Genomic DNA, 27,061 nt, shown 5'->3' with positions numbered 1-27,061 from the left:
TTGATTTCTTTCAACTGCGATTCTGTGATTTGTCTGATTGCTGTGGTTGTTATTGTTTTTTCTTGTTGTTGTCATTAATAATCGAAGTCGTTGTGTGTTTTTGGGGCTGACAAAGTTATTTGGCATTAATTAAATTTTAATTTATTTACATATTTATTTTATTACACACACAACTTTTTTTTGTCTTGGTTTTTGGTCATTTGGCAGTGCGAGATCTGAGAAACTGAAACTTAAACTGGTTGCCTCTCATCAAGACACTCGACTCGAATCTCGAGACTCTCTTCGCCACTTGGACAGCTCCTGCTACCTATACTTCTCTCTCTTTCACTCTCTGTCCACCCTCTCTACCTCTCTCTCTCTCTCTTGCTCTGGAACTGGAAATTTAAAATGCAGGCCGCTGCGTTGTTGTTGCTATTTATTTTATTTTTTTGTTTTGGTTTTTGTGGTGCTTTTTGGCATTTAATTTATGCAACATTTTTGAACAAAAATCGAAATGAAGCCAAAATGAAATCTGTATTTTTTTTTTTTTTTGTGGCCGCCGCTTTGGCATGACAATCAATCGTTTGTCTGATCAACTAACCCATCCCTGAAACCCCTCCTCCTTCTCCTACTCCACCACCTTCTCCTCACCAAACCGTTCCTCTTTACGCTCTGTATTACTTCTACGCATCTCTCTATCTCCCTCACACTCTTGGTTGTCTTCAACTCAATTGCGAGTTTTGCATTGAAAACATTTTTATTTTTTTCGGCTTTTCGCTTTTCTCTGCTGCCTTTTGAAGGTTTCTTCAGGCGTGTGTGTGCGTACATGTGTGTGTGTGTGTGTGTGTGTGTGTGCGTATGTTTTAATGAGAAAGTTTTGGTTGGCTTGAAATTCATACGAAGACGACGACGACGACAAACGTCAAATCTAAAGGTCAAGTTTGCATTTGTATGCGGGCAACTGCAAAGGAGACGAAGCAAGAGGTGAAGCAAAGAAAAAAAAAAACCAAAATGGGGCGTAGGCAATAAATGCGCTTAGCAACGCAATGTTTGAGTGTATTTAAAATATAGAGTTGATCGATTAATCGATAGCTAAACTGAAACTTGAAACTCATCTAATCGCATTATCGATTATTAACTAAATTACTAGTACTAGCAATTGTTTAATACACAATAATATTGCATCAGCTAACCAACTATATACTATAGACAGGTTAATCGAATAATCGAAACGCAATTGAAGGGCAAGTTTTTGTGGAGAGTGTTGTTTCGCCAGCCCTGACATTGAACCCCAATGAACTGAATACAACACATGCAAATGCGTTTGCACATATCGATATATATACTATATGAAATTGTATCGTGTCAGTCAGTCAGTCACTTATATAAATGTATAACATTTATTTAATCCGCATTGCGTATGAGTTAGGGAGGCGACTTACCAATAAACCAGTTTCCACATTTGGTATTAAAATGATCTTGGAACCATCCATTAAATTGTGATCTCTCAGCGTGCCATCCTGTAGTTCTCTGTAATAAATAAATGGAAGAGAGTGACAATGATTATTAGTAAGCATATTAGACAAAGAAAATATAAATATACTTGGAATATAAATAATTTCTCTTATTAAATTTCATTGTTCACAGTAAGAAGAATCATCGATACATCAACAAAAACAAGTAAGAAAGCTACAGTCGAGTGTACTCGACTGTGAGATACTCGATACCCATTTTGAATAAAAGAAATATATTTTGCGGTATTTTTCTCAAAATATACCGATTATACTGCAAAAATACTTAAAATATATTTTGGCGTATTATTATTAAAATATACCAAATATACTAAAATACTAAGAATATACCAAATGGTGTATTTGGTATATCGAAATGGTACCGCATTCAAAATATACCATAGACGGCACAATATACCAGATTATCAGCCAAATCAACTAAGAACCCTAGTTAGTAGGCGTTTTTTCCCATACAAAAGTATTTCTTTAATAACTTCGACAATTTTTATCTGATCGCAACCAAATTTTCAGCAATCATAAATACTATAGTTATTATTGTATATACCAATAGCTAGCTTTACAATTACGTTTGTTATTCGATTTTTTTGATTTGCGGGGGCGGAAGTGGGTTTGGCAAAAATTTTAAACAAACTTGATCTGCGTGCAAACATAAAAAATGCTGTCGAAAAAAAATTATAGCTCTATCTCTTATAGTCTCTGAGATCTAGGTGTTCATACGGACAGACGGACAGACACACAGACGGACATGGCTAGATCGTCTCGGCTGTTGACGCTGATCAAGAATATATATACTTTATGGGGTCGGAGAGGCCTTCTTCTACCTGTTACATACATTTCCTGTCGGCACAAAATTATAATACCCTTCTACCCTATGGGTAGCGAGTATAAAAAATACACACACTTTGCAGAACTATAATTTATACAATAAGAGTCATCATATAGATGTCTCAAATAGACTTATTGTTCCTTTTTGGTTTTTTTTATGTTTATTTTGCTTTAATTTGAATTTAAAATAAAAACCCCAAAAATAAATCAAGTTGAAGTGAACTGAAATTCGATGCACAGCGATCAACAAAAGGCGCACGCCGCATGTTCCCGTCTTTTTATTTGTTTCTCTACTTTTTTTTATTTTGTTTTGTTTTGTGGTTATATTGTACTCGAAAGAACAACAAACAAACACTTGACTTGTTGTACAGTCATCCAACAACAACAACATTATCATCATCATCATCATCAGCAACAGAAGCAGCAGCATTTCTCGATTTTTTTGTTTATTTCAATGGGTTATGGATAATACAATTAAAAATTTGATACAATATTGTGTTTTTGTTTCTCAGCTCAACAAATAAAATGCAAGCTAAAGAAATGCCGTTAAGCCATCTGTTGTATATTACCAGCATTTTAAGCATCGACAACAGTGGCCAGAGATCTTTTGATAAGTGAAACAAAGAAAATTTTGAGAACTGAGTAGAATATGATAGCTGAAAAATATAAATGTGGAATTTTCTGTTGTTTATATCGTTATTATTAACCGATTCGCTTAATCTTCAGAAATACTTTAGCTTGCTTTAGAAAATTTCAGAAAGCAATGATTAGGTGAACCCCCTCTTAATTATATCTGCTGTTTATTGGCTCCGATCAGCACTTTGCATGCGTAATGCAATTTTTGGCGACATTTCGAAAGAAATGAAGAAAACAACGAAGCAATCGAAATTTGCACGCGCATAAAAATCAAATCGATGCGTTTTTTGCCACTTCCAACAAAAAAAAGAAAACGAAGTTGTATTCTTTATTTTATAACGCTATACATATAGCAATATATGACGTATATATACATATGTATATATATTTACATATAGAAGACAATGACTCCAATTTGCATGAAAGTTGCGAAAACGTGGATGTGGCTAAAGGAGCTGCAACTCGAGATCGGGGCATTAGCCAGAGAGGCGTGCTCTCTGTTTTGCTTTTTTTTTCCTTTTTTTCTGCAAGTCTTGCTTCACTGTTATCGATAGTTATCGCGTGAAAGCTGCGCTTATCGTTTTAATTGCATCTGCTTCTAAGAAAATATGTTTATAAAGAAATTCTTGTAGTTTTCCCATTCTCATATTCTCCCCTTTCTTCTCTTTCTCTATTTCTTCAATATCTAGTTAATTTCTTGCAGTCTCTTCTTCAGCGTACAGTTCCGAATTCTTGCGCAAGAGTTTAGCTTGCTTTATGCTACATTCTTTTCGACCCGTCGTCTCTTTTGCCTTCTTCGTCGTATAATAAACGATCAAAAGATTTGCTGATCTGTACGAAAAACACAACACAGAAATTGTAAAGCGATGACAGCAGCACAAAAACCAACCCATAAGGGAGGGGTAAGAATTAATTGGCAATTTATACGCGCAATAAGTAAAATACAAAATTTAAAAGTTCAAGCACTTTACAGGTTTAGTCCAGAACTCTTCTCTCTCTCTCTCTCTCTGTCTCGCTCTTTGCCTTCGCCAACGAAAAGGGGAGTTTCAATTTCAATTTTTCGCTTTGGCTTTGGGTTTCTTTAGTGGAATTCGATTTACTAACTTCACCTGTCTCGACTGTTAATACCCTGTAGCTGAGCATAATAGAGAAAAAAAGATAAACACACAATAGGGTATTTACTCGTTTGTCATTCCATTTGTTTCACTTATTGTTGCTCTCTTTTTGTTTTTTTTTTTTTTTGGGTTTTGGGTTAACACGAGCAACAAAAAGTCAAAAGTTAAACGCTGTTGACACTTTTTCTGTTTAATTAAAATATTTCTTGTTGTAATTTTGTTGTTGTTTTTTTTTTTGGGCATTGCATTGTGCAGGTGTTAAATGCGACAACAACAGTAACAACGTCTGCTGCTCCTGTTGCTTTATTTATTTATTTCGCTTTGTTGTTGTTTCATTTGTTGACTCAGGCAGTGAGAGCAGAAGAACAACCATTGGCAGCAACAATAATAAGTTCTACATACGAAATTGTTGCTACAATTAACAATACGCCAAGATCAACAAACAATATAAAGAACAGACTAAATTTAACGACAGACGACGGTAAATAAACAGATGAACCACTGTGCACACTGGCCGAGTGCAATAGCATGCAGTTGCCTGTGAAATTTGGCAAGATTGAAAGCAATTTCTGGTTGTGAAGGTTGGCAACGCTGCAAAGAATAAACGATTCTAAGTTTTCTTTTTGAACTTTTTTGCATTGCAGTTAAAGTAAAATTTGGCAAGAGAAAACAATATTTCATTATAAAATTGCCCATTATAAAATAAAGCAAGAGCATTCTGCGAAGTTTGGCAACGCTGCAGAGAATAAATTGTTTCTCTATAGGAATTTCATATTTTTTTTGTATGTTTTAAGTAACCATTTGATTGCCTTTTAGTATCACAAAGTACAGTTGCCTCGCCCGCAAAAAAAAATAAAAAATAAAAATAAGAGTCAATTGTTTTCGCCCTCGAAAAGTTATAGACAGTGTTGTTGTTTCCGTGCATATAGCATATAATCAATTTTTTTGGGTAAGGGAAAGCGGGTCGCTGCATTTGTTTTGGCTAGCAACGTTTGCGGCCATTAAGAGGGAGCCATAACAAGAACTTATGTATAATTAATCGACAACGAACGAATGAAAAATCGTTAAGAACACACAAGAGCTGAAAATTTTAGAGCGTTACTTTGTAATTCCCATGCAACTACACACAGTGGAAAAAATGAGGAGAAAATTAAAATATAAAATATATACAAGAAAAACAACAACAACAACACACGCACGGAGCCAGTGCAGTGTGAAGGAAGTCATAAGGGGGAGTGAAGTTGAGAGTGGGAGTGGGGGGGTGAAGATGTAAATACGAACAAAGAGGCCAACAAAAGCTGCAGTAACGACAGCGACGTCGGCAGCGAAGCGTCGCAACATAAATTACTTAACTTTATGCTGCGGCCAGACAACAAAACGAAAGGGAGGCAGCAGGCAGGCAGGCAACAGCAGCACAAGCCGCGTGTGGCACGCACACAAGCACACACACACACATAGGCAGACAGACACGAAGCGAGTAAAAGGAAAAGCGTCGCTGTTGCAGTCGACGTCAACGCCGACGTCGCCGTCACTTTGATTGCATCAGTTGACTGCTTGCTTGCTGGTTATGCTGCGGTGAGAGAGTAAACGAGCGAAAGAAAGACAGACAGAGAGAGAGAGCGTCGAGAGAGTTGCGGCGAATTGCCGTCGATGCGGTAACCCAGACAACAACAACAACGATGACGACGAAACGAAACGAAGCGAAGCCAACGAATGAACGTTAAATGACTGCATGCATGATTGATGAATTGATAAGATTTTGGTGTGTTGCTTTTTTCATTTTTTTTGCTTTTTTTTGTTACGCGCACACGAAACCAACAAACCAAAAAAAAAAAAAAAATAATAATAAAAGAAAAAAGAAGCAGCAACAATATTTGGGTCAGCCCGCAGCCGCAAGAGGCGTGGCAAACGTAACACGCACACACACACAGACACAGAAACGCGCAGAGTGTAATTTTCATTCATTGGCACTTACGTAAATTGCTTGCGGCATGTTGCACAAGCGCAAGTAGCATGTTGCCGGCAGCAAGCAGCATGGCCAGCAATAATGTCGTCACGCTACGTAACGCATAACGTAATGGACAAAAGAAAGCTGACTGCTCTGGCATAGCAACAAAAACGAACACACACTACACACATAATATACACGCACTCAATACACATACAGAGATCCACACACTCACACACATACAGCGAGCAGCAGCAGGTGCCCAAAACTCACCACGCACAGTGGCGTCGTCGGCATCGCAGCAGCGCAGCCAGCGGCAGTCTGGACTTAAAGTTACTTAAGCTTTAAAAAGCTTAAAGGCAGCATAAAATACACACACATACAGCGAGGTGTGGCGTCTGCACGTGTGCATGTGTGTGTGTGTGTGTGCTTAGGCTTTGTCTGCGGGGGTGTCTGCGTGTGCGTCGTCTTCCTCAGCACACACCTCGCGCGCTGCTTTTACGCAATAGACAGACGATGCTAACACGAACGCCGACGTCGTTGTCGTCGTCGTTGCCAGCAGCGAGGCCCAGGTCCAGGGCCCGGCGAATCGCCCAGACAGTCAGACCGCCGCGCCTCCCCCTCCACCCAACAGTCTTGCACCACCATCAGCCCGCATTTAAAGTAAAATGTACGCCAGTGGCTGTGCAACTGTCAGTCAGCTGGCGATTTATGCTGGTCGAGCAGTGCTGCTCAAACTGCGCCATGTGGAGTGTGAAGTGCACACGCACATTTTGTGAGGTTATGTGCGACAGCAAACAACAGCAGCGACAGCAGCAACATGCAGCCAACTAAATAAATTGATCTCGCCACGCTCTCTCACTCACTCTTGCTCTCTCCTTTGCTACACCTTTTCTTTTTTTTTTGTCTGTTTCTTTTTTTTCTCCCTCTCTTTTCTTTAATGGCCTTTGGCTGGGTTTTTGTTTGTTGCGCTGTTTAAACATTTTCCAGCCAAAGGCGAAGCATAAAATTCCACCACCTTGCACACAGCGTGCGAAAGAGAACATGCATACATGTGTGTGTGAGTGTGTGTGTGTGGCGTAAATTATCATGTTAAGTGCGTTGTTGCCTCGGCCACAGGACGAGGGGACAATAACTGAAGGAAGGCAGTGCATAAGCAGGATACAAGCAATTGAAAGAAGAAGCAGTAGCAATATAAGAAAATCACACACACACACACTCGTAGACGTAGACATAGGCAATAAGTGAAGCTGCCAAGTGAGAAATTCCACCACCAGCAGCAGTAAAAAGGAAGCAACCACCAAAGGCCTCTAGTCTCTGGTTTGGTTGTCGTCGTCGTCATAAAAACCGGAAAAGCATCGCCCAACACAGTTCTGCTCAAACTGTAGCACATAAAAGCCCTCTGCGTTGACGTCGTCCAAATGTCTGGCTCAACCAGTGTCGGGGTGGGGGGAGTGTGGAAGCAAGAAGGGGTGGAGACAGAGGGGGGAGGGGGCTTGCCTAACATAACTGGGGAGAGAGCAACTGACTGTCAAACTCAAGGGCAACTGTACACACAGAGCGACATTGTTATGCCTCCCCCATCTTCCCCCTCATTCTCATCCAAATCCACAAACCCACCCACAGTAAGTGAAGTGCCAGCAGATGAAGACATCAAGAGCAAGACAGAGAGATGGTAGTAAGCGTGTACGAGACAGATAGAGAGAGAGCAATGGGGACAAAGTTGCAAAAGTAGGTCTGTAAATACCAGAGATTTAGGCATTATAGTTTAAAGGTTTGCAAAACGGAGAAAGAAGAGAGTGATGAAAATAGCAATAGTGACTGCAAAACTATATAAGAGATTAAAGATAGTGCTTACTGAATATTTAAATATAAATTATATTTAAAAGACGAAAGTTTCATAAAATATATTAATCAAATTTAATGAAAAACATTGCTGAATATTCCAACTATAAATAATATTTAAAATACTATAAAAGTTTTATAGAGCATCTTAAAAAAAAGTCAAAAAATAGTTTCTCTGCAAATGTAAATAATATCTAAAACACTACAAAAATTTCATAGATATCTTCAAAAAATGTTCGAATATTAGAAAATAAATAATCTTTAAAGTTCCATTGTTAATGAAATCTTTTAAAACATCAAGTAATAGTTTTTGCTGAATACCTAAAAGGAATGTTGAAAATATCATCAGAAATCTTAGAAAGTGTAAAATAAATCCCGAAATTCTAGTTAAACGTTTCCAACATTAAAAACTTAAACTCATAAAAAATTATATTACTGCGCAGTTGTTAATCAAGCCCAAAAGACTTGTAACTACGACATTAGATCAGCAATTTAATTCCAAAAATTCATGTGATAAACATAATATTACTATAACTTTGAAACTTTAGCCACTTAAATATGAAGTCAACTCTTTGTGTATAACAAAGACAAGACTATAAAGTTAGTTGATAAGATATATGTTATATGGGAAAGACTCGTAAGACTCTGTTGATAAGCAGACAACATGATGATGGAACACATGAATTTGCTGAGCATAGTTGAGAGTCTAAGAAAGATTTCTACATATATCTTTTCACCTTTGATATTATTATAAATTATACGTTATAATTATGAATTAGGAAGAACTTCTACATTATTTTTCATTTTATAATTTTCCTTTTGATATTATTTTCTATTATACTTTACTCAACTATATTTTGAAGTACATTCAATATCTTGAATGTGGAAAGGATTTCTATATTGTTGAAGTATATCATTTCACCTTTGATATTATTATAAATTATACTTTATAAATATTCAACTATATTTTGAAGTGTGAAGGATTCTACATTATTTTTATCTTTATCATTTTCCTTTTGATATTATTTTAAATTATACTTTATGAGTACTTAACTATATTTTGTAGTCCATTTAATATCTTGAATGTGGAAAGGATTTCTATATTGTTTAAATATATCATTTAAAATTATACTTTATAAATATTCAACTATATTTTGTAGTACATTGAATATCAGGAATGTATAAACCTTCTTATATGCATCTCTTATTTCTTTCTTTTATAAAACTATCAAGTGAACCTCTATTATTATTTATCGTACGATCTGTTCTTCTGTTCCCCACAGTTTTTTTTTTCTATTTGTTCAACTCTTTTTGCAATTTGTTTTCGCATTTTCGCTTGTTTTTCTTTCTTTGCTGTTGCTGTTGTTCTGTCGTCACGCGTTCTGCGATTGCATAATGAAAAGTTGTATCATTTTCGATTCGTCCACCCCACCGCAACACCACCACCTTCTTCTACACACACACACACACACACTCACGCACACTTTCGCAGCTCGCAATCAGAAACAAAATGTACACGGAAGTGTTAAGCGCATACACATAGTTCAAAATTTGTTTTCTAATCTGGTTTTTTTTTTATTGTATATATTTTTGATATCACACACACACACACACACACACACACACACACACGCAGAAAGATAGAGAAATCTGGTTTGATTTTTGTTGGTTAATTGAATTGTGTGTTTTATGTGTATTGATATTTGTTTTTTTTTTTTTGCGTTTTTTTGTCTACTTTTCACTTTTATTTTTGGCTCTATTTATTTTGTGCTTTTCCTTCTGTTTTTTATTTATATTTTGTTTTGCTGTTGTATTTTTATCAGTGCGAAGAGCACGCGTTCACACAACAACAACAACAAAAAAAGGCAGCAAAAAATTTGCGATTAGACCAAAAGGCATGTGTTATTTTTATACACACTTTAGATTATACACATAAAACATATGTTGAATAGTGAAGAGTAAAAAGAAGAAAACGAAAACAGCAAGTCGATAATCAAATACGCTAACCGAATCCAAATTGAAAGGAATTCAAATTATAATTATTCTTTTGTATAACTAAATAACACCTACAACATTTCATTCCATCTCTATTATCACATTTGCCATTGAAAAAGTTAAGAGGAGTGCAAGCAAAATACAACTCGAGTTATTTTTGTTCAATTGTTGAAAATTGAGTTGAGAGATCTCAGTTGGCAGGAAACAATTGAGCTTAAGTAAATATTTGTCACACAAAAAGTGCGGATAGCTGCTAAAAATAGATATACTTGGGATAGCTATTAAAACTAGAACTATTTTAATATAGTATTAAAAAATATATGATTAAAAAAATTCGAAATTAAACGAAATTTCTGCTAGACTAGAGACACTCTTGAGATAGTTATTATATAGTTATTAGAACTGAGATCTTTTCCAATATAAATGTTATGCAAGTATAATCGAGATACCCATTTTTAAAAAGGGAAAACAGATCGTTTTTATTCTTAAAATATAAAAAATTAATATATTGATATATTCAAAATATACACCAAATTAATATATGTACCTCAAAAATACAAAAATATTCCAAAGGCTATAATTGGTATATTGAGACCCTACTACATTCAAAATATACCACAGAGAGCAAAATATACCAGATTGTCAGGTAAAACAACTAAAAAAAAACCCGTAGTAAGTAGGTTTTTTTTCCATAGAAAAGAATTTCTTCAATAACTTCTACAACACCAAATCAGGAATCTTAAATACTATAGTTATTATTATTAAATTCACAAAATTCGCGACTCTAGCTTTAAAATTACGTTTGTTAATCGATTATACAAACATAACAATTGCTGTCGAAAATAAATAATATCTCTATCTCGTATAGTCTTTGAGATCTATGACGGATTACGGACGGACGGACAGACGGACATAGCTATATTGTCTGACAAAGAATATATATTCTTTAAAGGTTGGATATGCCTATTATACACATTTTCTGGAAGTTATAATAATCTTCTGCCCAATGGGTAAATAAATTCGAAATTAAATAAAATTCATGCTAGACAAACATATAGATTATCTGGCAAATAGCTAAAGCTATAGCTATAGATAGCTACACCATGATAAATACTACATATCTTTTGCTATATAGATTTGTGCATTTGTATCTTTGGCAATCATTCGGCAATTGAGGCTCGTCTGTATGCTGAGCATGTGTTTTTTAGATACACACACACACACACACACACACACACACACAGAGACGCATACAGTTTGCTTTTTTGGGGCTGTCGCACACCCTTAAGTTGCTTGCTGGTGGAATTAATAATTCATACCTATTGTTAGCCATGTGGTTGGGTAGATTAGTTAAGAGTTGTTGGCCAGCAAGCCTAGCTGAGAGCCGAAAGCAGATACACACAACTCAAAAGGCTGTGCAACCCTCTTTAAAGCCCAAAGAGCTGCCCACAACCACCGCACACACACACACACAGAGACACTTCTAAACACACCCACACACACACACACACATACTCACACATATATACACACACACATTCAACCACACTCGCAGGCTTATAAAAAAAAAGGCAGCAAACTGATGCAAGGGGCCATCTTAACTGGACAGCGCGCCCTTCTGGTGGGTGGCAACCCTGGCAGAGTTGCCAGAGGCCCCCAAAAGCAAGCTTTAATAGGCAGTGTCGAAACGGCGCAGCGTTGAAATTGAAGCCGCAGCAGAGAGTGCAAGTAATTGGGGATGGGGATGGGGATGGGGTGGGATGATTGGGGGGTTGCTTTTGGGGTAGGCAAGCTTAAGCTTAAGCTTTTCACTTGGGGTTGCTTCATGCAGTCGACTGCGGCAGCGACGTCGCTGTTATCGCTGATGACTTTCATTAATTTCCGGCAGCGTTAACTTTAGCCATATGGTCAGAGAACTTTGTGCAATTGTTGCTGCCTGTCAGTTTTTGGGGATGTTGCAACTTGCAGGAGAGGAGGAGAGAAGAAAGGGAAGGGCAGGGCTGGGCAACCACCACCCTGTGTAATGAAAAAGCTCGTGGTCGAAAAGGGTTGCATAGAAAATCGATGCGAAACAGCTGAAAAAACATCAACAGCAGCAAAAGCGATTTGCATATGCCTGTTGCCCCCCCTTCCCCACCCTTCGCTTCACCTCTCTACTCGTCACACACTGACGTCGACTAGCATCCACAACAAAGACAAATTAAACAAAGAAATCAACAGAGCTGCGGGTTGCGGGGGCGGGTGCGGAGAAGGGGAGAAACAGCAGCAACAGCAACAACAGCAATAGCAGCAGCAGCCAAGCAGCAACAAACAACAATGAGAAATCACAGCAAAAGCAACTAAAAATAGCAAACACCTACGTTGCCCCCCCTTCCACCCATCACTCTATACACTCTACGCTGCCCACAGCAGAGCAGCAGCAGCAGCAGAGGCAGAGGCAGCAGCTCACCATAGCGTGTACCCACCATAGGCAGGCATGCCCTCTATACATGGCCAACAAGGCGACCACCTAACAACGAAAATAAAAGCGACAACAACAACAACAACATCGAGAGCAGCGCAGCGACGCAGACTCTGCTTCTAATTTCGAGCTATTGATTCAGCGACGCGAGCAGCGCAGCCGCCGTCGCCGTCACCATATAATCAACAACATTGACAGGCAGCACTGGCGTTGGCACTGGCACTGGGCATCACTGGCGCAGCAGCCAGCCACCGGAAGGCGTTTCGCGAAAGGGCAAACATTGAAATGCAAATAGACAGACAGCAAAAGCAATAGCAATAGCAAAAGCAACAACAACAACTACAAGAGTTGTCATTTGTGCGCGCGCACACACACAAACGCAACAAAAGCCCCACAAAGGCACACACACACACCATGCCGACGCGTATTAGAGTCGTCACAGTGTTAGTATTAGTGGAGAGCATGCGTGCATACGTAAAGAGAGCGGTACTCTCTCGCTCTCACGCTCTCTATACACAAAGCAAACACAATTGCCGGCCGGCCCCGAGACGCAGATCGGCAGCGTAATATGCATGGGCAGCTTTACTGCGAGCGAGTGTGTGTGTGTGTGTGATATGTGGTGGGGGAATGCATAGGCCTGGCCTGTGCTGCTGGCGTCGCAATCGTTGTTGCTGGATGACGTTATTGATGTCGTAAGTTAGACATTTTAGCTTTTGCATTGAGAAGGCGTTAGGCGTCGGCGTCGGCGTCGGCGTCGCCATGCAGCGCTGTTTGCTTAATTTAGCCAAAGCTAAAAACACAAAAATAATTAAGAAACAACAACAGCAATAGCAGCAAAGTAAACATACGTATGTACATGTGTATGTATATGGGCAGCAATTGAAAATTAGAAGCAGACAAACTGCTGCTGCATAGCGTGAGCGTATGCATGTGTGTATAAGTTGGTTTACCCCCTTACCTTGCGTTGCACTGGAAATTGGCGCTGAATGAACGCCCCCATGCTGCAAGCAAACGAGTAAACACACACAGACTACACTAGATAGCGAGATCGACTTGCTGTTGCTCTACACCTCTACAAAGTTAATAAGCTGCTCTCTTTCTCTCTCTGACACACACATAGAGATGCAAACAAATGCAATTAGGAAATGCGAGGCGCTAGATGGCGCCACTGCTGCTCTTTACTTTGGTCACTTCGATCATACACAACACAACACAGGGTTAAATTGTGTCAACTCTATCATATACCCTGCTTCTTATTGGACAGCATGAATGCAATTTTCAATTGAAATGAATAAGTGAATGAATGCATGAATGAACGGCATCTTTCTAAACGAGTTCACACATGCAGTTATTCCATTTGCATTTGCATTTGCATTTTAATGCTATTGCTTTTGCCTTTGCCTTTGCATTTGCATAGCATTGAGTGTCCACCATCTTGGCTTCGTTGCTCTCTCTCGTTGCCTTTACCTATGCCTTTGCTCACTGTCTCTGTCTCTCTCTCTCTCTGTCTCTCTAACGGCACTAGTCTAGTATGCAAGTGTGTGTGCACTGCTTGCACACACATTGACTTTAAGCTGTTGGCAATTGTCGTCGCGCTCTTTGTTGCCGAAAATAACAAGACCAACAACAATAAAGAGGCATTTTTGCATGTTCAATTATCTCAACACTGTAAATATTTATTGAGCATGCGATGGTGGTGGTGGGGTGCACAGGGGGAGATCTGCACAGCTTAAATATCTGTGCGCTGTGGTGCATTGACACCTATGGGAAAGAAGAGAGACGCAACCACCACGCAGATGATAAAGAAGAAGAAGAAGAAGCAGCACCAACAACAGCAGCTGTCGTCGTCTCTCTACAGATGCAAGTTTATGCGTGTGTGTCCGTGTCTGTGTCTGTGTGCGTGTGTATAAATAGATAATGTTCGATATTTGTGTGCAATTTTGGGGGCATAATTAAGGCAAACTGTCTGTCTGCATAAATGTATCTCTCTGGCATACAGAGAAACACGCAAACGTGCCATTAGCATTCGATTTGCCAACAACTACTAGCCAGATTTATTTTTGTATCAGCCATCTGTCTGTATCTGTATCTTTGGGTTTAGCTGTCGACACGCTGAGTTTTGTTAGTTTGTTGTAGTTGCTACAAAATACAGACTACACATAGACCATGGGCTATTTTTGGCCGATTTTCGGCCAAACAACACACAAAGTTGCAAAGTTTGCAACAATTTCAATTCTAACTGCAGGCTGACGCTTCCTCTTCTTCGACTTCCACTACTTTAGCTGCTTCTTCATGTTCTTCATGTCTTCTTCAGCTGGCGCCATCGCAGCCAAGGGCCAAGCGAAAAGAGTGAAGAGCGCAAGCAACAAAATGGCAGCCAAGGGCCATAAGCTTTCCCTCTCCCTCTCTCGCTCTCTCTGTCCATCGCTCTGCAGCACACTTGTGGGGCTTGGAAATTGGCCAGGCGCATAGTTAAAAAGGGCTGGCGAGGTGAAGCACAGGTTGCTACTCTCTCTCTTCATGTCTCTTAAACTTTCCCAGCTGCAACTAAACGAGTTTTGCTCTCACACTATGTCCATTCATTCAAACGACTCTCTCACAAAAATTCACCTCTCTCTCGCTTGGTTGTGCAAGCAGCGCAGCGCACAAAGGGCAAGACAACGTCGGCGTCGCATCTTGTGTAACCTGATCTCTATACACACACATACACACGCGATGCGAGTGTGAGCGAGAGCGATAGATGCAAACAATAAGCCAGAACAAAGCGCTGTCCACAATATTTCAAACAAGATCTCTGAGACACCGGCCCAAGGGGAAGGGAGGGGGGTGTGCTGCCTAATCAACTACAGCAACAACAACAACTTCGACTACAACTACAATAGCTACAACAAGTAAAAACTGCGCAGCAAAAGCAACAAATTATTTTTATTTGTTTTTTTGTGTTCTATTGTGGCGACGTAGCGAAAACACATTTCGATCAAGCACTATCGAGCACTGTTATCGTTATCGTTATCGCTATTGGATATACCTCGACATTCTTCAACTAATGAAGAAGTGTTTATATTGTACAATTGATGCACAGTTTGAATAATCTTGGTAATAAAATGTTTCAGTGTAATTAATATTTAATAAAAATTCATAGTCAAAATATTCTAAACACATTTAACAAATTTTCGATTAAATTATTATTATTAATGCTGTTTGAGAAAGAGCATTTGAATATTCGCCTTAGCCCAATAAGATATTGCTGTGCAATTGTATTTTAAGCATTATTTGATTTTTTTTGTAAATTGGAGGTGCTGTGAGTATAAATTACAAGGTCTTACACTGTGTGGGGAAAACATCAACAACAACAAAACTATCACTACACGCTTCAACAAGCAGACAGAGTAAGCAGCGTTAGACAGCGAGAGACAGAGAGAGAGAGCGAAGGGAAGCCAGCAGCGACGGAGGCTGCGATTGAGCGGCAGACCCAAGGCCCAGGGCCTCCAAGCAACGTGACAAGCCCCAAAAAAGATGAAAAAAAAAAAAACAAAAACAAAAATGAAACGAACGAACGGAGACAGAAAAACAAAACTAAACTAAAACGCGGCAAAACTCAACACGGGCCCAAAGAGAAACTCAACACACACACACACACACCCAAAGAGACACGCGAGCAGCAAAACACAACACACTGGAAACTCAACACATGCAAACAAAGTTGATGACGTTGACGTCGACGACGACGACGTCGCTGCCGCTGTCGCTTGTATTGCGTTGCGTTGCCGTTAGCGTGTTGACCGTGACGACGACGACGACGACGCTGTCAAACTTTTTGTTTTTATTTTTTTCTATTTCAAATTAAAATAGAAATAGAAACGGCAATAAAAACAAAGCAAAGCAAAAAGTGCAACTAAAATTAATACGAAAAACTGTTGATGAACGCGCTGAAAAGAGCAAGAAGAAGAAATAGAAGACGGCGAAGCAACAGAGAAAGCATAAGTAGAAGATGAGACAACATGTGTCTTGGCTTTGGGCTTCGCTTTTAGCTTATGTCATAGCTGCTAATGCCGCTCTCGCAGTCGCAGTCGCTGTCGACGTCGCTGCTTGCGTCAGCATCGCTCTCATCGCCAAGCACACCTTAAAGCCACAGCAAAGGGATTGGAGATGGGGAGGGAGGGGGTTGGTGGTGTTGGCGAGTGGTTGCCATGCTACTGATATGCGCAATAATCTAAAGAATACACACACACACACACACACACACACACACACGTTGCGATGTGTGTGATCATGAGGTGAGGGGGAGTTGGCGTAAGCACAACAACACTTCCAATTGGAAGTGATGCAAAAGCAATGCGCAGATAAGCGTCAAACAGTTTTGACAAATTAAACATAAACACAGCGAACGACGTCACTCTGGCGCCTCAGCTGACAACTTGCTCGCCTATCAAATACCCTGTACCACAAAGTCGAGCTCTCTCTTTGCGTTTTATTTGGTCACTCTTTGTTTTTCTTTAAATTAGAATAACTTAAGGAAATACAATCAACTTTAATCAACTTTAAATACATATACATAAATCAAAATACTTTAACAAATATCTCCGAATACTGTTTTTTTATTTATTTCTAATACAAATCAGTATTTTATTAATTATAAATTAAATACATCTACATCAAAGTACTTTATTAAATATTTCCGTATACGGTTTTTTTTTATTTATTTATAATACAAATCAGTATCAGTAAATTAAATCAAAATACTTTACTAAACATCTTTGTATACTGTTTTTTTTATTTCTAATACAAATCAGTATTTTATAATGAATATCCAATCCTTTATTCGTATTTTGGATCTATAATTAAATTTGTTTATCTAGCTAAAAGATGCGTCATTGCGCTATAAATAAAATTACTCATCAATCAGCAATTTCATCATGATTTATAAAATTCATTTGCAAGCAAAAGAATAAACCAATTTACTCTTCATTTTAGCAGTTTGTTCTCAAGTTCATATTAGTAAACTTGCTAAAAAGATTATAATTATATAAACTTGCAATTATCTTGCAATCTATAAAACACATTCAGTTATGCAAAGTTGTGTTTGCACTTTTTCAATTAGCTGATGTTTGTGGCTTAGCGTGTGGCATTAACACTTGGCGAGGAAAGTTGCAACTTTCAAGTTGAATGAATTTAAGGGCAGCAAACTTTCTGCACTGGACAGCTCAATATAAAAAAAAGGGAAAAGGGTTGCACAGAGAGACAACTCGAGACGCGATTGTCGAGGAGGTTTTTGTGGTTTCATGCGGGAATGGTGTCAATAGAGTTGCTTCTTCTTTCCTCCACTTTTTGTTTTTTTTTGTTGGTGGTGGTGTCTTCTGCGGTGGTTGTTGCTTCCTCAGTTTTCTACTGCGTTTTTCTTGAGCATTCTCGCCTGCGACACACGGGTGGATGTTGGCTTTTCCTCAACCCGCGAACGCAAAAACGAAAAGTAATATTCATTTATGCAAGTTGCAAACGATTTTCATTCAACTCCCAAGCTTTTTAGACCCAAGGCGGCTTGGCTGCTGGTGGTTGCTTGGCCACGTTATCAGCAACCGTGTGTGTGTGTGTGTATGTGGGGGAGGTGAGTGTGTATATGTGTGTGTGGAGTGTGGGGGGATTGGCATCTGCGGGTTAAACAACATCTGACATTTGGGTGGTCGTAGAACTTTTAGCAAACAAAGGAGAGAGCGAGCTCGGCTCTGCCGCAAACGCAGCATCATCATCAGCAGCGGCGACGCCGATAAGCGCAACAACAACAACAATAACAACATCGAGAACAACATTTTTTGATTGCAGCAGCCGCCCCAAGAACAAAGAGCAAGCAGCACAGCAAGCAGTGCAACAACAGCAACAACTACAACAAAAATCTGCACATGGCGCAACACAGAACACAAAACAAAGCGCAGCCAACTTCAAGTGCAAAGGAGTGTACATGAGTGTGTGAATGACATTGCTGTTGTTGTTGTTCTTGTTGTTGTTGCTGTCACAAAACAGATGCAGAAAAAAGAGGAAACCGAATCCGAAACAACAACAACATCACGAGCAGCAGCAGCAGCAGCAAAGAGCATGCAAAATTCTTATCAGTCAAGTTTCGACTTGGTTCTGTTTTTTTATTTCTTCTTTGCTTTGCTCTCAGCTTCTTCCTCTTCTTTGGGCAAAGTGAAAGGCACGTCCCTGGAGCAGCAGCAACAACAAAGCAAATCCCACTGTCGCTGCCTCAGTCAACTGCGCTGCTTAGTACAGTTGGTCAAGCAGTGCAAAGAGTTGACGAGGCGAATGCACGCAGCAACAAAAAACACAAAAACCAAAAAAACAACAACACAATATTCACTTTAGTATGCACAGGGAAACCCTTCAACTGCATTTTCATTTTCCTCGCTGCAAAAATAAAACAAAAAAAACGACACCATGTGAGTGTGTTTCTCTGTGTGTTGTTTACTGTTAACCTGCAACACACACACACAAGCGCACTCTCTCAGAAACTGTTTGTGTGTGTGTGAGAGAGGGAGAGAGAGCGCGTGCAAAGGGCTAAATGAAGCCAAGCCAAGCCAGGCATTTTTTTTTGCTCTTTTGCTTTTTCTTTTACTTCTACTGCTACTTCATTATTTGCTTTGTGTTCATGTGTGTGTGTGTGTATTGCGCTCTCGCTCAGCCGCTTTTGTTTGTTTGCTGCTGCTGCACCGGCAATGCAACTAGTTGTATGTCGTCGCCAACGTCGCCCCGAGCAGCGCTGCCCGCTGCTTGTTGTTTTTTTTTTTTTTGCACGTTATAAAATGACATCAAAATAATGCTGTTCTTTTTCAGTTTTTGCTTTGATTTTTATTTTTTTGCATTTTGTGTTTTATATCCTGCTTACCTATTTTATTTTTTTGGAGGTTATCTTTGCAATAAACGAGAGCAAAGCATAGTGACAACATTAAAGCGCACACACTCACACACACAAACACACATGCAAGTAGCTGGCAACAAAGCCGCGTATAACAACAAAGGCAAAACGATAACATAAAACGATAATCAAAAGCATTTAACTAAACAAAGCTCTAAACGAAAAAAGCACAATAAATGCCACACATACACACAAACACATACGCATAGCAAGCGTGTGTGTGTGTGTGTGTTTTCAGTGCTGTAGATCGAGACACGTTTGAAATCTAGCAATTAGCATTAATCGAATGTTATCGAGTGCGTGCAAACTTTGCCTTTGGACCGCCATATTGTCTCTCTCTGTCTCTCTCCTTCAACTAGAGAGCACGTGTATTTTTCCCACTGACGCAATTGTTGCATATGCTAATCAGTTAACACTTGCCCCGCCCCCCTCCCTCCTCTAACCGGGCTCCTAAAGCATTTATCGCAAATCGGTGCAAACCATGTGAAAATGTGAAGCGACAAAATCAAAGGTTGTGTGTTGCATCACTTCGACGTTTGTGGTGGGCTGGTCACTCTAGTTGAGCAGTGTAATCAGCGGAAGCAATTAATACGGTCACTCTAATTGTTAAGTGCAACAGCAAACAGTTTCAATTGCGATGATCGCTCTAATTGCCAAACCAACAAACAAACTCACTCACAGCTAGCAAAAGTCATTAATACGGTCACTCTAATTATGGACAGCCTAAGAGAAGTCTCATTTTCTATTTTAATAGTTTTACCATCAATGAAGAACAGCGACTAGGCATTTAACAATGAATGTTTTGTAATTTTCTTATTGTTTTGTCAATAAATCCCACGATTACTTTTAATCCTAAGTTGGTCACTCTAAAATTTTTTTTGAATTTTCCAATTGTTTTGTTTATTAAAGTTTTTACTTATTTGGTCATCACATCAATATTCTTATTTGTTTGTGAATGTATAAAATTTACTGATTGCGAATTCTAGGAAATTAAATTCCATCCATTTTCTTGATTCCCTATTTTCTTTTATTCTAATTGAATTGAAATTATGAAATTATTTACTCTACTCCATTTCCTTTTCTTCCTCTAAAATACACTGTGCAAGCAGTGTACATGGTTGCAAGCAGTGCAATAAGCATATAGACTGCTTCTTGATCCTTGTTTTGCTTCTCCTATTGTTTCTTTTCTTATTCTTTTTTCTTCGATTCTTTGTAGTCTTGCTTATTGAATTATTTTCGAATAAAATGTTTTGTTTACTCACTTCTCACGATGCAGCAAACAAATGCGATCCTTGGCCACTTTCAGCTTCTTGGCGATGATCTTCTTCAGACTCTCAACAGTGATGTGCGGCTCAACGCTGACACCGAAGCTGCCGCCGGTTGTTGTGTTGATATTGAGGTTAATCATCGTGCTGTTGCTGTTGTTGTTGTTGTTCGCTGTGCCCAGCACAACGGTTGTGGAACTGTTGTTGTTAAGCAGCGCACTTGTTGTGGCCGCCACTCCAAAACGTTGCAAGATATTGGGCCGAGCATTGTTGTTGCTGCTGCCGCTGTTGCAGTTGTTGTTGTTGCCACCATTTGTGGCACTTGCAGCACTATTGTTGGTGTTGCCATTGGCAGTGGTGTTGTTGTTGCTGCTGCCATTGCCAGTTGTTGTTGTTGTAGTGCTGGTGTTGCTGCCACACCCAGTGGCAGCATTTGTTGCTGTTGTTGCCTCATTGTCGGCCGCAGCATTCGTTGTTGACTTATCCATCATTTGCAATAATTCCGTAGAGTATCCAGTAGTCGTATGTATTTATTTTTCGTTTAAATTTTAAGGTTGATTTGAATTTGACACAGAAAAAAAATATCACACGCTCTCAGCACATGAAAAAAATGCGTTTGAAAAATCGCGTAACGTTCGAACGCGTTGCAGCGACTGCGACTGCGACGTTAGCGGCGACTGCGGCGTTTGGTTCAATCGATTTTGTATACACACCACACCTTGTGCACACACAAACAGACTCAGCACATATGGCAATCAAATACACACGCACACGCACCGAATAAGCAGCGCTGCTTCTTAGAAGTTTTTGTCTACGCTGCTGCTGCTGCCAAAGTTCGACACACGCAAAGTCAGTCAGTCAGTCAGTCGAGACAGATACGACGACGACGCTGGCGCTGACGGTGACGCTGACGTCGACGATGGTGGATGATGATGTTAGTGGGGGGTGTGCGTGTTGGGGGTGGGGGGAGCACGGAGAGAGAGTAAAGTGCCGAACGCAATAACCGAACCGAAGCGCAACGAGCCGACGACGCGTGGTAGGTTTGCTTGCTTCTTTTATTTGTACGTTTTCTTCGTCTTCGCTTCGATTGCGAAACAGTTTACAGTTTCACACGCACTGCTTGATATTTATGCTCGCGCTCTCTCGCTCTCGCTCACTCCTTTCTGATCGCAAGTAACTGCTGCTTCGCCGTTTTCTTCTTGGTTATGTTTGGTGTGCCCCGACACTGTTGCTCCGCTTTTATTTGATTTGATGCTGCTGCTGCTTTGCCCAGGTACGCATGTATTATTGTTGTTGTATTTGTGTGTATTGATCTTAGGATTTTGGTTGTTTTTTATGCGTTTGTGCACGCAACACGCGGCAACAAAAAAAATTGATATAATAAAGTCCAAAAACAATTTCGGTTATTTATTTATGAATTTTGTTGTTTGTACTTGTTACACACACGCGCGAACACACACACACACACAGTTTGATGTTTGGTGGTGGACGAAGAGTCAAATTGTAAGCGGCAAAGACGTTGGTGACGACGACGACGACGACGGTGGCAGCGGCCAAACAAAAGTGTAAAAAAAAGAGTACCCAACACACACAGCAAAGCAAAGGCAGGCGACAACGCACACAACAGTTACAAATCTCAAAAATATCGCGCACCCGAGCGTCACACACGTCCGCCTCGTCCGGCTTTGGTTTTGCTTCTGACCTAGCGACAGACAGCGTGACCGCAAGTGGCGTTTCTCAAAATATACGTAATATGCTCTTTGAAGTACTCATAATATACTAAATATTCAAGCATAGTAATCTTTGGCCTGGCAACACTTCGCTAGGTGTTGAACAATTGTTGAAAAATCGCGTGTAAACAGGCGCATTTTTTTAAAATGGTTTTTACAAAGCGTCTTCAGTCGAAGGACTTTGCATCTAAAACTACCTTTATTTATTATTATTACTTATTTCAATAATTTCTTAGTACGAACACTTATTAATTAATGCGAAAGTGACTTAACTTCATTTAGATATTAGTAATTAAAACCGGTTTCAAAAACAACTTCATTTTATTTAATACATTTGATGAAATCAATATGAATGAAATTTTTTTGTATTATAATATGTAAAATAATAAAAAAAAAACACTATTCCATCTGCGTAGAGGCGTGATGAATTTGGATGTCAGCATCCAGATACCACAAGCAATATAAACTAATATTAAAGAATCGCAAAGATAGACAATTTTGATATATTAAAATTAATAAACTAATTTGTTCATACAAATGAAGACTACATTAATAGTTGTGTAATAAGCACTTTTATTATTTGTCAGTATTTTAATACCAAATACTATTGGAGGCACCATTGACTTCACATAGCGAATACCTACGATTTGAAAACGCGCGCTACAAACACAACAGAATCTGTGCGTTAACACAACAGCCGTGGAACAGTTTTGCTTAGTGTTGATAGCAGTCGCGTGAAAAATACAACACTGCGACTAAAGCGCCATCTACTTCAAACCACAGGGTTGCATGCGAGTCAACTGTCATTTTTGACACGCGGAAGTGACTTGCCTGTGTCAAAGCCGAGCAGCGTTCTTTTCGTTTAAAGGTCTCCTAGGCGAAAGTTGTGTTTTTCTGTGCATATTCACGTTTCGTGTCAAAAACTAAAGACTTAAAGTAAGTGTTTACCCGCAAAAAATATAATAAATTGTGCAGCAAATTAATGTGATATTATTGTGCAAGAAATTGAATGAAAAGCTACAGCGATGCCAATAATATTTGCAGATTATTGCTTGGCACGAACAACTTGTGAAGAATTGTTTTGATTAACTTGGTGTATTTTTTTTGTTTTGTGTTGATTATTTTAGCATGCGTTACGTGGCTGCATATCTGTTGGCTGTCCTCGGTGGACAAGAGAGCCCCGCCAATGCTGATTTGGAGAAGATCCTCAGCTCCGTCGGTATTGAGGCTGATGCCGAGCGTCTCACCCGCGTGATCAAGGAGCTCAAAGGCAAGAGCATCGATGATCTGATCAAGGAGGGTCGCGAGAAGCTCTCGTCCATGCCCGTTGGTGGCGGTGTTGCTGCTGCTGCTCCCGCTGGTGGCGCCCCAGCTGCTGCTGCCGGTGGCGACAAGAAGGAAGCCAAGAAGGAGGAGAAGAAGGAGGAATCCGAGTCTGAGGATGACGATATGGGTTTCGCTCTCTTCGAATAAGCTTCCTGCACACACAAAAGCAACAACAGAGCGTGTACTATATATATGCTAAACATATGCAGAGCAGCAACCAACATCAACAGCTAAAATCGTGGTACGTTAATAATACAAGTTCTTCTTCTCCCCCCAACAATGGAATCGATGGCAAATGTTCTTGTGATGAACCAAACTTTCACCATCTTTCGACTGAACACATTACGTTGATGCTTTACAAGTTTTCACTGATAATACCATTTGCCATCACACTTCCTCCTGTTGCATTTTGATTATCCCGCCAATCGACATTATACTAATGTATTTATCTCTTTTTCACCTTTGCAGGACAGCGGCCAGCGGAATCAACATCTTCATCTGCATTGCACAGTGGCGCCTATTGCTATGAGTTCCTGTTCAAAATTTCTTTTTTTTACCCTCCAACATTGACAAAATATACAAGAAAAAGGAAAAAACAACAAAAATGAAACATTTATTTCTATGAAATAAAAAATCTGCAGTGTTTACGCTTATATACGTAACAAAAAAAAAACAAGTGTAGTGTCTTTTTTTTTTATTTTTTTCCGTAAAACAAAAAAATATGTATTTATTTTTTTTTCTAGTTTTTCTAATAAAACTAACTGTGATTTCGTATTGAAAATGAGATTTTTAGAGGTGGAAATGGCGCAAAATTCTGATTCATTTTATTGGCTGAACAGTGTAGAAATATGACGCACGCTTTTCAATTAATCGCCACAGTGTAAACTGTGTTCAGTGCACACACACACATACAGACATTTCTATGTGTGTGTGTACTGCAGCGGAGCTTTTCCACGTGTTTTCAGCATTAGCGGCGTGTGAAAGAGATAGCTAGCTATACGCATGATATGCATTTGAATGCGTTAAGGAGCAAATGCAGCAGAAATATGGGAAAGACTTTGAAAACATCTTAAACTGATTAAGAATAATCTTGCTGTCAAAAGCGCTAAGAATCCAGCTTATCTGATGCTGCATATTGCTTGTTTTGATGACAAATAGTCAAAGCACAGATTGTTTACCTCAAGAAAGAGATAGACATAGTCGACAACAAGAACGAAAGCGAAAGAGACAGACGATCAATGATCTTTTTGTTGAATTTTGTTTTCGCCTCAACATTAAATTGAATCAAATCTGCTTGCTAATCATTAGCTCTTATTAATAAGCAATACTGTGAGAATCTATTATTATTAATTAATATTTCAATTGTTTAATTTTTTGTTAGATTAAGATTCAGAAGATCCAAGTTTCTGTGATATTTATAATAGAAATGCTGATAAGCAGGAAATTTCTGCTATTAATTTACTACCTTCAAAATAAAAGGATATTTAGTTGTAAAAACATTTGATAATGAGATAAGACTAATAAAATGTTGTCTTTGGATTTCAATCTAAGATATTTTTATTTAAGAAATAGAGATCTCAAATACTCAGGCACTGAAAAGTCGAAAGATAGGTACTTAAAACACAATATAGATTGTCTAGCAAATCATTTGGCAACAATGATAATACAACAATTGTTCAATTACGCTAAAATGTATCTCAAGAGGAAACAATGCAATTACGTAACTCTCAAGTTATCGAATACTTTCGATATGTATTATTAGCTAAACTAAACGTAGGCATTAACAATTAACAAACAGTTAACAAAACGAATTGTTTCTGAGACTAAGACTTCTTGTCGTCCTCGTCCACAATGTAATCCTCTTGCTGCTCGTACATCGTCCTCTCATCGTAATCCTGTAAAGACATCGTTGTCGCTGCCTGCGCATAATCCTCCTCCACTCGTTGATGCTTCTTGCGCTCCGGCGTCTGTTTGCGTTCACGTCTCTTGGCCAGAAACGCCTCGAACTTGTGCTGCGATGCTGCTGTTTCCGTCACGGCAATTTGACGCATCAGCTCGGTGGAGGTGGGCGGAGGCGTTGACGAAGCTGTGGTGGACTGATGTTGCTCCCAAGCCTGCTTCGATTTGCGCATTTTGCCGAGTATCTTGTCCATGATGAGACGATGATCCAGTCCAAGGACATCGTGCCGCATTTCTGGCGTCGTCGTGGTCGTTGCTGCTGCTTGGCCATAGAACTCTTGACGCGCCGTCTGCGCCACATCGTAATGGGGACTGTCCACTTGCTGCTGCGCTGCCGTCTCGTCCTCTTCCACGACGGGTTGCAAATTCAGCGTCCGCAAGATGCACTCCACTTGATTGATGTTGCTGCCACTGCGATCACGTACAAATTTAATACGCGGCACTTCGCCCATCAGACGCAGCTGCGACAATTCATGCCGCAACTGGCCGCTGCATCGTTGCAACTCCGTCTCCAGTGTGGCATCATTGCCCATCCAATAAACGTTGACGCAACTGAAGTCGCCAGTGATCTTGACGCGTGTCACCTGCAGGCCACGTCCTAGAATGTTTTCGGCTGCCTCTCCCGTGGCCAAGAGATCGGTGATGTGCGTCATAAACAGTTTGTTCAGGACGGCAATGCGACGTGTGTTTTGCTTGCTGCCGCTGCTGTTGCTCTTGCCAAACTGCGATGCCTGGAACACAACGCTGGGCGGCTGATAGCCCGTGGCGTGGGAGGAGGTGCCACCGCTGCTGTTTGCATCGTGGCTGGGATACCAACGTTTTTTGGTGCCCGAGACGCGACTGCCAAAGAGTTTGCCAAGGATTTTACTTTGGCGTGTGGCGTTCACGCTGCCGGTCGATGATTTGCTGCGTTGCCAGCTGAGTGCGGCTTGTTGCAGGGGCAGTGTCAGTGGCAGTGGCAGCAGGCGATTACGCAACATTTTGCATTTGCCACACTGTTTGTGTATTTGTTTTGTGTTTATATTATTATATTATATTTGTTATGCTTTTGCAAGAAGCAGATTCTTTGCTGGTTTGAAAATACCGAATTTTATTCGTACTTTTTAATATTTTATACCAAAGTTAGGGTCACATTGTGCTATCAATGGTGGGATGGAAATATCGATTAATTCCGAGATTTTAGTTAAATTTTGTTTTTGAATTCAATATTCCGTGCTCTCAAATAATATATTTTGTTTTGTTTTATTTACACATTTTAAATAATTTAGCACTGCTTAATAATTACGATTCGATTGCAGCGCTGTTAACAGTATTCGATAAAAATATACCAAGTTGTAGTAACAGCGCTGACCATCGAAATGTGGTTATCTGTTAAGCTGCTGTTGGCGCCAATGTTAAGAGTGCGGCAAGTGTTTGAAAATTTCAAATTTCAAAATACTGAAATAAAATGTTGTCAATTTTTATTTAAAATACCATTCGTTTAGTTTTGCATTTTATATTTTATACATAATTTTAACTGTTCTTTTTTTATTTGC

The 27,061-nt window shown here is 39.6% G+C and overlaps 3 protein-coding genes and 1 non-coding gene across 4 annotated transcripts in view; 2 read left to right on the top strand and 2 right to left on the bottom strand.

The window, feature by feature from the left end:
* Window positions 1–22,219, bottom strand: part of LOC132797248 (midnolin homolog) — a 45,320-nt gene extending 23,101 nt beyond the window's left edge. The window contains exons 1-2 of the mRNA XM_060808876.1: window positions 20,509–22,219; window positions 1,422–1,509 (exon numbers count right to left, since the gene is read on the bottom strand). Coding sequence (XP_060664859.1) covers window positions 1,422–1,509; window positions 20,509–21,002 — 582 coding nt within the window. The 5' untranslated portion in view covers window positions 21,003–22,219. The remainder of the gene's footprint in view (window positions 1–1,421; window positions 1,510–20,508) is intronic.
* An 810-nt stretch (window positions 22,220–23,029) lies between these two features.
* Window positions 23,030–24,243, top strand: LOC132797250 (large ribosomal subunit protein P2). The gene is made up of 3 exons (XM_060808879.1): window positions 23,030–23,177; window positions 23,369–23,808; window positions 24,036–24,243. The coding sequence occupies exon 2, from the start codon at window positions 23,370–23,372 to the stop codon at window positions 23,712–23,714; it is 345 nt and encodes a 114-aa protein (XP_060664862.1). The 5' UTR covers window positions 23,030–23,177; window position 23,369; the 3' UTR covers window positions 23,715–23,808; window positions 24,036–24,243.
* LOC132797462 (small nucleolar RNA Me28S-Am982) lies at window positions 23,866–23,947 on the top strand. The gene has a single exon (XR_009633666.1). It is a non-coding gene; the product is annotated as a small nucleolar RNA Me28S-Am982 (small nucleolar RNA).
* Window positions 24,244–25,283: 1,040 nt separating the features above from the next.
* LOC132797249 (uncharacterized) lies at window positions 25,284–26,610 on the bottom strand. Its single transcript, XM_060808877.1, has one exon. The coding sequence runs from the start codon at window positions 26,504–26,506 to the stop codon at window positions 25,391–25,393; it is 1,116 nt and encodes a 371-aa protein (XP_060664860.1). The 5' UTR covers window positions 26,507–26,610; the 3' UTR covers window positions 25,284–25,390.
* Between the last annotated feature and the right edge of the window lie 451 nt (window positions 26,611–27,061).

The sequence above is a fragment of the Drosophila nasuta genome, chromosome X (assembly GCF_023558535.2).
Source record: "Drosophila nasuta strain 15112-1781.00 chromosome X, ASM2355853v1, whole genome shotgun sequence".
In the NCBI taxonomy this organism is placed as follows: domain Eukaryota; kingdom Metazoa; phylum Arthropoda; class Insecta; order Diptera; family Drosophilidae; genus Drosophila; species Drosophila nasuta.
This window is presented reverse-complemented; position numbering and strand designations above follow the sequence as displayed.